Source organism: Myotis davidii, unplaced genomic scaffold, assembly GCF_000327345.1.
Source record: "Myotis davidii unplaced genomic scaffold, ASM32734v1 scaffold96, whole genome shotgun sequence".
In the NCBI taxonomy this organism is placed as follows: domain Eukaryota; kingdom Metazoa; phylum Chordata; class Mammalia; order Chiroptera; family Vespertilionidae; genus Myotis; species Myotis davidii.
In genome coordinates, this window is record NW_006289416.1 from 2837748 (window position 1) to 2849497 (window position 11750).

The 11750-nt window shown below is 36.3% G+C and overlaps 1 protein-coding gene across 2 annotated transcripts in view; it reads left to right on the forward strand.

Moving 5' to 3' along the window:
* Positions 1-11750, forward strand: part of MYOM1 (myomesin 1) — a 118683-nt gene that overhangs the window by 41684 nt on the left and 65249 nt on the right. For both annotated transcript variants that reach the window (XM_006761861.2, XM_015562699.1), the window contains exons 9-11: positions 862-1026; positions 2884-3045; positions 9277-9418. In XM_006761861.2, coding sequence (XP_006761924.1) covers positions 862-1026; positions 2884-3045; positions 9277-9418 — 469 coding nt within the window. The remainder of the gene's footprint in view (positions 1-861; positions 1027-2883; positions 3046-9276; positions 9419-11750) is intronic.

Below are 11750 nucleotides of genomic sequence, written 5' to 3' on the forward strand. Positions count from 1 at the left end.
AGAGATGAAACATGAAAGAAAGGGCCTAAGTGTTGGGAGTTGAGCAGTTATAGGTTTGAGTTTTAATTTCACATGTGATACCTTTGAAACCTTGTCATTAGCTGTATATTTGTGAACTTCTACATCCTATCTGGAAGAGAGGAAAAACTAATATCTATGCCAAGGATTAAATGGCATGCCAATGGTAGGTTGCCTGGCATATAAGAACCCACAAATAAATAGTTGTTATTTTCTCAAGCCCTTTCCTTTGAGAAAAGAGAAAATAAAACCTGGGAGAGTTTATGATGCAGGCATTTACACAATCTATTAATAAGACATCTCTAAGAAAAATATTTTTAAAGTTACCATATTTTAAGCTTTTCATTTTCTCTATTGACATTTGTAATATATCTTTTACTCAGATTTTTATTTATTTTTATTTATTTATTTTTTATTTTTTAGATTTTTAAAGAAACTAAAGCAACTTACTGAAAAACTCAATTTTTATGATGTATTAATATAGCTATTTGTTCCAAGATTACAAGCAACAAAGTTTAAATGAACTCAGAATCTAAAATTAAAAAGCGCATATGTATATTGCAACTAAGTCTAAGCTAAATGTGGTATTAATTTATGTTTTATATAAAATGACCTTTAAATTATATTAATTATAAATAAGCTTTTCTGACCAATGAAGCAAGAATTTTCATGCATAGAATTTCCATTTCTCACAATGTACTTCTTTTATAAGACTTAATTTTTGCTTAGTAAATTATTTGATCAGTATTTGTTGTGACTGCTCTCTGCCTGTGGTTATTAAAATGCTTGTGTCTCTTTGATGAAAAGAAAGAAATTGATGATATTTGTTTTTGTTGTACCTAGTTGCCGTGACCCCTTATGGTTATGCATCCAAGTTTGATATCCACTTTGATGACAAGTTTGATGTGTCTTTTGGGAGAGAGGGCGAGACGTTGAGTCTAGGCTGCCGTGTAGTTATCACTCCTGAAATTAAGCATTTCCAGCCAGAGATCCAGTGGTACAGAAATGGTGAGCCTTGATAATGAATTCTCACTTAGGTTCTTATTTACAGAAGGTCACAGACTGGGATTGGCACCACAGCATGAACGTCCATGAGACTGCAGATCTGTTTATCAGGGCTGGCAGAATTTGAACTTTAGAGGATGTTTAAAAAGTTTTTACACATATATCAAAGTAGTAGAACTTTCATAATATTTGTGAAAATTATAACTCATCATCAAGTAACATGGAAAGGATTACAAAAAATGTGTTTTTGCTGTTGTAAGTTGGATATACATTCATTTTGTAAGTTACTTTTATTTAGTAAAATAAATGAAGTTTATAAACCAGTGGGACTAGGAAGCATGTCAGTTGTGCATGGGGCACCTGGGCAGTCTGGGCAGCGTGGGTCGCAGGGCAATGGCTGGGACCTGGACCTGGCCTTAGACTGAAACCAGCATGGCCGCAGCAGTAGCAGCACTGATATGGACATGTCCCGAGAGGAGGAGAAGGGCAGCATGGGAGCCATCCGGGAAGGCCAGCTTGCCTGTCCATCCCCAGGACTTACCTTTGTGGCATCTGTGTAGATATTAACTTCCTGGCCTGAACGCTGTCAAGAACTGCCAGCAATCAGGCAGTAAACTTTGTCAGTAAAATATTACAAAATAAATGTGTGTACGTAGACATTGCAATAAAGCACATAAGGTAGTTGTTAGGGTTCTTCAAAGAATTTAGAATCTCTGGTTATGAAAATTGCCACAACATTGCAAAGCAACTATCTACAGACTTAGAAATAGAAACTAAGTTTAAAGATTGTCCCATTCAATGTAAAAGAACACTATTTTTTGTATGAAACTTTGGATGAAGCAATTATTAACAAGGAAGACAATTTTTAAATTAATTTTTACTCTTAATTGAAGAGATAATGATAGAATGCATTAATAGGTGTTTGAATTATATACAAACCATGAAGTTATTTTCAGTTTCTTGTATGACCACCACAAATTATGGGACATGTAAAAGAAAACATTAAGATGCAATTATATAAATTACATTTAAATTAAATTTAGATATACATGAAACTTATTTGTATGGGGGTTAAATCTTTTTAGAAAAATTGTTTTTCAAGAATAATCAGCTCTAGAGTAGTAAAATTTATATTTTAAAATAGTTTCTCAGAAAGTTAACTTTATAATACCCTAACTATATGGTACTATTTAAAATAAATTTATGTAATACCGTAAGTAAGTAACACTCTTAACAGCTGTAATAGTAGTGGTATCAGCAGAAATATTCTCCTCAAAATAAAAAATTTTTAAATTTCCTTTGTGATCTTGCATTTGTAAAGCATGAGTGATGTTGCTTTCAGTTACATCCACTTAAAATGAAATTATTAAAGGTATGAATTTGATGGCCTAATTAACTGAATTTGCAGGAAATCAAGCCAGAAATATTTATTAACAGTCAAGATATCACAGTAATAAAGCATTATTTTTTATAAAATCATGGCACAAAAATATTAGTTCTTGCAGTTTGTATCATTCCTATTATATTTTATAAGTGATAAACTTAGAAGAAAAAGCCTTATACTTTTTAATGTATTTTTTTCTCTGCGTTTTGAACAAGAGGCCTTGCCATTTCATTTGCACTGGAGATTATGCATCTGGCACTGGTCCCTCGCTTCTGGTCTAGTATTTTTACCAATATAAACATGGCAGAATGACTCAAAGCCCTAGAGAATTGCTCTTGTAGTCAAATAGCCTTCAATATAGAAGGAGAGGAATAGAGAGAGGGTAGAGGGGGAGAGAGAGAGAGCATTGGAGGGGAGAGAGGAAGAAGGGAGAAATAGAGAAAAAAATCAATTAATTTGTTGACTTCTCTCCCCAGGAATACCTGTTTCTTCATCAAAATGGGTGCAACCCCATTGGAGCGGAGATCGGGCAACACTGACATTTTCTCATCTCAATAAAGAAGACGAAGGCCTCTACACAATCCGTGTACGAATGGGAGAATATTACGAACAATATAGTGCTTATGTCTTTGTTCGAGGTAAGACCTACCAGAAAGCATCTTTAAAGAATATTTAAAACACCGAGACCAAATCAATCTACCAAAACATGTTTTATGTAATGATAAAAGAGCCGTTTGGAAATTCTTCCAGATTACATGGCATAGGTATATCAACTTCCAGACCTGATATAAAAAATTAACCCTGAAGGCACCAACCCAAAAATAACTAGTTTCAAAATTGTGTTACTATCCCTAATGTCAGTACCTTCCTCGTCAGTTCTTTATAGGTGTTCAAGTAGAGATGTTAAATCCTTTATGAAAAGCCATCTTAGTTTATGGGAGCTGCAACAAAAGGATGATGTGTTATTTGGAAATTTACTCTTTAATATCTATTTGGGGAGCAAATTTATTATTTCTTACCTTTTTAAAAAATAGTTTTAGCTTTAATGAACTAGTAAACAAAGTGCTACAACTTAATTCTTTATTTTTTAAGATTTAAAAAATCGAATTTTAGAGAAAGAGAAAGGGAGAGGGAGAGATAAACATCCACATGAGAGCAAGACAGTGATGGCTGCCTACCTGGGATTGAGTCTACAAGCCAGGCATGTACTCTGACTGGGAATTGAACTGACAATCTTTCTGTTCACAGGATGACGCCCAACCAACTGAGCCACACCGGCCAGGGCTATAACTTAATTCTTAAGACAAACTATAATCATCAATTTTAGGATACTTTCTTTTTTTTAGCAGTGTCTTGAATGGATCATATATGTACAAGTGGGAATGTTATTTCTACATGAGGCCCTAGCACATTGGGAGGACCATTAATACCTCCTGGCTACAAGGGTGGTTTTCTGGTTCTTTTCTGTGATGGTCAGCCAGGTGTGGCTACAACAGGAGTCAGAGGAGAGGCTCAGGGAAAGAATTCATTAAAAAAATGTTTTTCTCATTTTCTTGCAAACTTGTATACAGTGATGAGAGACACTCACTGATCAGCTGCCTCCTGCAAGTCCCCTACTGGCATTTTAGTCTGAAACCCAGGTATGTAGCCTGACCAGGAATTGAACTGTGACCTCCTGATTCATAGTTCAATGCTCAACCATTGAGCTACACTGGCCAGGCAAAACCGAGTATTTATACTTACAAATCCAGAGAAGAGGCAGGGCATACCATGCAGGACCACATGGGAAAGAACCTGCATTGATTGGTCAGGAGGCAGGAGTTAGGGGAGAGCCTAGATCATGGCCTCTACTGAAGTTTCTGTGGGAAAGGCAAGACAGGGCAAAGCAGTTTAGGATTGAGTCATGTGAATAATTTAGGGATGGTACCTAGTTACGTAGTACCTGGCCCTGGGATGATTAAGGCAGAGGAATATTTCCCCCTAGGATGCATGGGCCAGACAAAAAAGACCCGGCTCTGGATGAATTAGTTTACATATCAAAGACATGCTCCAGGCTGAGCCCTCTTTTATCTCCAAGAATTGGCTAGCTCCAGCCAGGAAGGTGTATAAGATGTCAAAATATTATATGTTCAGAAAATAAAAATATAAACAATACAGGTGGACTTGCTAATTTTTTTAGACTTACCAAAGGAATGGTCTAGGTAGTTATCTTCAGTCTTATTTTTCAGAGTCTTAGATCCCATCTATGTTGTTCCACTACCCACTATGATGCTATCCCATGATCCCATTCCAGTCTATGGGAGGAGGAGAGGAAGGAAGTGGAGGAGGAGAGCAGAGATGCACACAGCACTTCTGCATGTGAACACTTAGCCACATGCATACATCTCACAGTAAGGGAAGCTAGGATGTCTAGTCTCTTGTTGGGCAGTGTGTTCCCTGCTAAAGCTCAGTAGTTTACGTACTAAAAGGAGGCAGGAAGAGTGGATACTGAGAACAGTTAGCAGTTTATACCACACCAGTATTCAACAGCAATCAATGTTCATTGAATTTAGCCACTGACCAGCAACTGACAAAGATACACGAATATCTGTACCAACTGAAAAATGTGTTAGATTTTCTCCTACATGAAAGCATTATGGGAAAAGTCATTATTGCCACGGGGAAGAAAGAAGCTAGCCTTCTGGGTAAATTGCAATGAAAACAGACACATGGGAATTTATCAGCAAGTAAGTTTCTTTAACCAAACCATCTGGATAAACCTGACTAAATGAGGACTGAATAAGCAAAGTCTTTGCTTTTGTTCTCAATTATCTTACCTGAACCAGAGAATATCCCTGGTGAATCCAAAATACTTAGTTATGCCTTGGTGATATCTCTTGGACTCTTTCTGGGCACTCTGACATAGTCTAGAGTACCCCAACATTTTCAGTGTCCATGCTCAGAACTGTGGCTCTCTGTCACATTTAGGCCAAACTTCAGATAACTAACTATAGATGGGGGGGGGGGGTTAAATTAGAAATTTATATTTAAGGCAGTTTTCAAATTCATAAAATAAAGAAATGGAAAGATTCTAAAATTTCTCAGATATTGATATGAGAGAATTGAAAAGGTAAATAAGAAAGATAAAATTGGAAAGACAATTTCAGCAATTCTTGAATAAATTATGTATTTTAGATTCTTTTTTTAAAATCTTTTTTGAGGTATAATTTACATATATAAGATTCAGCCATGTTAAGTGGACAGTGCTTTTTAGAATATGTATGGAGTTGTGTAACCATCATCCACAATCCAGCTTTAAAACATTTTTATGATACCAAGGAGATAGATTTCTTATGCCCATTCCCCACTTATCCCCAGTCTGGCTCCTAGGCAACCACTAATCTGCTTTCTGTCTCAATAGATTCATCTTTTTTGGACATTTCTGTATATATGATCTTTTACATGTATCTTCTTTTCTTGAGCATATAATTTGAGGTTCATTATGTTAGTAGTTTGTTCCTTTTTATTGCTGACTAGTATTGCACTGTATGGATATGTCTCCTTTTGTCTATCCATTTGCCAGTTGACAGATTGTTTCTACTCTGGCTATTATGAATAAGACCGCAATGAACATTTGTGTTCATATTCATGGACCTAGGTCTTAATTTCTCTTGGGTAGATAGATACCTGTAAGTGGAATTGCTATGTCATGTGTTAAATTTATATTTAACTCTTTAAGAAATATTTAAATGACATTTTATGTGTGTGTTTTTTAAACTTTGTAACCATTAAGCTGCATGAGGCCATTTCAATGCTAGAGCTCTGGTATTTTTGCTGCTTAAAAAATAGCTTCCGAACTATAACATGCAGTGTATAAAGCACCATATGTCATTTCCAAAGACATATGGTGCTTTATACACTGCACAAAGACATTGCAAAGCTGTGCTCATTTGGACAGGATTTTATTCCATAGATAATATGTGTTCTTCGTGGGGAAGAAAAGAGATAATATAAATAAGAAAAAAGAGAAAAGCCTTTCATTAGTTTACCATTCAGAGATATCCAGTATTATAATTCTGTTACATAGCTTTCTAGACTTTTATATGTGGGGTGGGCAAATATAGGTTTATAGTTGTGAATACACAAATCAGTTTATTCTTGTATTATTATTTTTTAATTATTGTATTATTTTCCATACTAACAACTATAAACCTACTTTTGCCCACCCCTGTATTCTTTCCTCACCCATTCCCTGTAGAGAGAAGATGGAGGGAAGAGTTGATAATATGATAAAGGATGGGATAGAAATGTCATGAAAAAAGAATTACAAATGGCAAATAAGTATGTAAAAAAGTTATCATTAGCAATCAAAGTAATTAAAATGATATAATGTGTTAATCTATCATATTGAAAAGAATGAAAAGATTTTTTTATTAATTTTTATTTTTTAAAATACATTTTATTGATTTTTTTACAGAGAGGAAGGGGGAGAGATAGCGTTAGAAACATCAATCAGCTGCCTCTTGCACAACCCCTACTGGGATGCGCCCACAACCAAGGTACATGCCCTTGACCGGAATCAAACCTGGGACCCTTGAGTCCGCAGGCTGATGCTCTATCCACTGAGCCAAACCAGTTAGGGCTGGGATAAAGGAACGGAGGGACCAATTCCTATTGTAGTGAGTGTAAATCTGCTTGACTTTCCTCAGTGTGTTTTGTCACTATGTATTGTAGGCACATTTTCAATAATTGTAGGAACTTGAGTGGACAAAGTTGAAAAAACAAGTTGTACGCTTATATGAAAGCTAATGATGTATGCTTATATATATGATAATATATCCAAAAAAATCAGTTTACATGAAATTACTAGTAAATAGTACCATTCCATTTTATTTTAAAAACAATCACTTTTGAGTTATAAATATAGGGGAAAAAAATCTAGAAAAATATAGGCCGTTAGTAGCAGTAATCTCTGAGTTATGGCATTTAAAAGATAAAATTTTCATGTACTTTTTGATTATCATATATTTAACAAGCATGTATATAAACATTAGAATTATTTACATTTTGGAAAAAGTTATTAATAGCCTGTGTCAGATGTCAAAAGATAAAGAGTAGCAGGATAGTCTTTGACCTAATTAATCAAACCTACAAAAAGTTTGGCTATTTGGAGGGTTGGGAGAAGGCAGAGCAGAGGCTAAGGAAAAGATTGACATTGACTGATGGGGCTGTGAGCCAGATAGTCCATAGCAGCTGCTAGTAGCCAAGAGCACAAGTGTGAAGTAATATAACACAGTATTTGGATTTGGCTTCCAGCAGCTGCTAAAGAGAAGCTGTTTTTGAAAGATCGTCAAGCCCAGATCTTATAAGCAATTTTATAAAAGTGCTGAAAAATGACTCCCTAAGTGCCAACTGTTAAATACAATGGATGTTCAGTGAACTAAATATTTTTTAATGTATTTAAAAAGATATATTTTTATTGATTTCAGAGAGGAAGGGAAAGGGAAAGAGAAAGAGAAGCATCAATGATGAGATAATCATTGATTGGCTGTCTCCTGCATGCCCAACTGGGGGTGAGCCTGCAATTGACTGGAATTGAATCTGGGACCCTTCAGTTCGCAGGCCAATGCTCTATCCACTAGCCAAACCAGCTAGAGCTTCATTTAAAAAAGTATATTATTATTGATTTCAGAGACGAAATCACTCCCTGTTGTGTGGCATATAGGTATTCTGCATTAGGTTTCAGGCACCGATTAGTTTTCCTATAGCAGGAGACATTTCCCCAGAGACACTTTCCTGCAGATCTCATGGGGCAAGAAATAGAATGTTCAAATTCAAAGTGACTTGAACTAGTCACAGGTAATGTGCACCTATTATATTCAGAAGTAGACAAATATTTCTGCCCTGCTATCAAATGTTTTAGTAACTCAGAAGACTTACACAAGTGTAGCAGATAGAAAAACAAAGTGTTTATTCAGTCAACAAGAGTGTTTTCCCTTGGGTAAGTGGCTCCTACATGTCTCAGCCTCCTCTCAGACTAACTCCAATTATGAAAGGGCTGACCAGATGTCAGAAGAAAGTGTCAAACTTGGATTCCTTCCCTCAGGGACTTTGCCTCCTGTCTTACTTGTTCTCATTTAAAAGGCCACCGATTATTTTTATTATTCTTCCTCTCCTCCTGAAAACATCCCTGATTCACCAACTTAGCTGTGCTTGAAGACACTGCTGAGAGGACCCCGCTGTCAGAGGATCCCATTTCATAAAGAGTCACTGTCCTCTGTTGCTTGTATAATCCTGGACTTCTACTAAACTCAGATAAGCCAAACTCAGATGTGGGTATTGCATCAGAGTTCCTTTCGCAAATATCTTCAGTTCGGGAACAAACATTTGATTGAAATGAATGTTTTCCTTTCTTTTCCAAAACAGTAGTGCCCAGCACAGGAATGGGCAAAGCTTCATGGTTCTTATTCTCTCGTGGATGCATCCAGAAGGTAACAGAGGGGGCTATTTGTTCCTCTTTGGAGCCATTCATAGTTTCTGAGTAGCATTACACAATAAATATCTTAAGAACAGACTTTCTGGCACCACTTACATTTGACTTTTCTGATAGCAATCCTCGACATCTACATATTTATTTCCTTTTAGAACATTTGGACAGTCAAGGCCATGAGGCAAAGGGCATGGGTCCTTTTTAGAGCCCTTTCTAACTAATGTTCTTCGTACTGATGGTGAAAAGCACACATTGTTAGGTTGGTAAGTGAATTACAAGTCTGAAGCTTGCTCTACTGGGGTCAAAGATGTAGCTACTGAAATGTGTGCACTAAGAACCCAGTCTGAGGGCTTCAGAGCACATCTAAGAGGGCTAATGGGATCCTTCTGTGTCTCCACAGATGGTGATGCAGAGATTGAAGGAGCCCCAGCCTCTCCCTTGGATGTGGTGTGCGTGGATGCCAACAAAGATTATATCATCGTCACCTGGAAACAGCCAGCTGTGGATGGAGGGAGTCCTATTCTGGGATATTTTATTGATAAGTGAGTACTTTAGTTAGAGTGATTTGGCCATAGAGATGCATGCTTGATTTCTCCCACCATTTCTAGGTGAAATATTTTCTTTTCTGGTCTCCTCTCCTTCTCCCTCTCCCTCTCCCTCTCTCCCTTTCTCTCTCTCTCTCTCTCTCTCTCTCTCTCTCTCTCTTTCTCTCTCTCTCTCTCTCAAGTACATTTACATATATATGTATATACACATATATGTGTATGTATAGATGATGTAGATGGATATAGATATAGCTATAGATAGGTATATACCTAAATTCCAAAGATAACCTTTGAATTTGATGACCAGCACAAGTCACTAATTTGGCAAGAAAATTATAAATTAATAGACCTAAAAGAGGTCACTTTAGAAGTGAAATAAGTGGTATTCAATGTCCATAATCCTAGTATGTCAACAATTTAAGAATATTACATGAATAATAATACTTTATGAATACTAACAAAATTTTATTTAAATCTCAGGAAGTGATTTCAAATTAGAAAAAGAAATCACAAACATCAGTAGTATTAAATTATGTTCTATCTATAAGTTCTTACTTTTTACATTCTCTAAAACTTAGAGACTGATTTATGGTAATTGGGTCTTACATTACATATTACTTATACACTAACTTTAGACAACAAAGATAAAAATTTTATATTATCAACCTAAATAAATTATTGTCTGACTTAGTTCCTATTCAAATATTGCTCTAATTCTCTTTCCATTTTTTGAGTAATAAAATTTGGTTGTAAAAACTATTAGGAACAGATAATTTAGCTACTATGATACAGCGAAGTTGTACCAAGGTATATTAGGCCTGATATTTATAGCAGTAAGTAAATATATACATATATATGTATGTATATATATATATATATTTATACATATATATATATATAGCTCAATACCATCCATCCAGAGAAAACTTTATAATAAATTATATACTATTTAATTGTATACTAAATGCTTCTACATTATTTTATTTTTTGGTAACGAAGAACAGTGAAGTTTTAGACAGATTCTTTTGCATCCTTACAATTTCTGCCTTATTATCTTTGGCAAATTTCTAAGGGATTTTCAAACTTTGATCATTGAAAAACCAGAGACAATAAGTACATTTTGTTTTTCTCTTGCCTTAGTCAAAATAAAAAGAATAACAATACTATGAGTAATATTTATTCATCATTTGCCATGTGAATGGCACTGTTCTAAGCCCTTCTCATATATTGACCACTACCCCATAACCATCCTTTGAAAGGTAGGTATGTACTCTTATTATGATTAGAAAATGAGTAGCTGACCGAAGGCCACATGCTAATGAGGAAACACAGTCACATAGTGTAATTCTAGCAGAACTAGAACTCAGAGAGCAGCCCGGCTGTGTGTGTTCTTTCTGCTCCACCATGCTGTAGACAGCTCCAGAGCAGCGGCTCTCCGCCTTTGTCCTGCCCACAAGAGGGTTAGGAAGCATGCTGTAGGATCGTTGGGTCACCACCACAGAATCTCCAGGGAGAGGGTAGGGGGCAGGGGCAGTTTGGAGAATTGTCTTAGCCTCACACATTCATTTATAACAGCTCCCTAATTTCTTCAAAGGAAGATTTAAGGGAAAAGTGGATGTAAGGCAAGGAGTGAAGCTATATTTGCTAACACTTTACATAAAGTTGAGGAAAATATTTATCTCAAAGAGGAAGGGTGATGGTAAGGAAATAAAGATAAATCCCCCGCTACAACCACCTTTGCACTGCCATTGGAACCACCCCGCCCCCATGAGAATCATTTGGGAATTATACATATTGGACATAAAGCTATGTTGGGGAAGTGATTTAAATGAAAAGTCCAGTACTCTACTCATGAAAAATGATGAGTTACTTCAATCACACATTGAGCCTCTAAAGCCCTGTGGATCAGGCTATAACATGATAGAACTCACATCTTTGTCTTCTGGGGTGTAGCCACACTATCCCCAGGCATCAACTGTTGAAAAGCACCCAGTTAGAAATCTGAGGTTTCAAGTGTTTAAATTCAGGCCTGGGAGTTTCACTGCATCTCACGAATCTCATCTGCTAAGAAACAATTACAGTACCCTCCTCGCCCTCCCACCTGCACAGCAGGCAGTGACCTTCAAGTGAGCTCTCTCCAAACTACCGTACAGATAAGTATCTTTTAAGGTGCTAACTTTCTCAGCAATAGTTCCATAATTTAAACAAAAATGCCTAAAGAAGTCACTAATGGTGGAACTGAAGACATCAGCCAGGCAGATGTTTGACCAATCCTCCCCCTTAGTCTATTCAATGTAGAGACTGTACATACCAGCCTGCTTCTCCACCC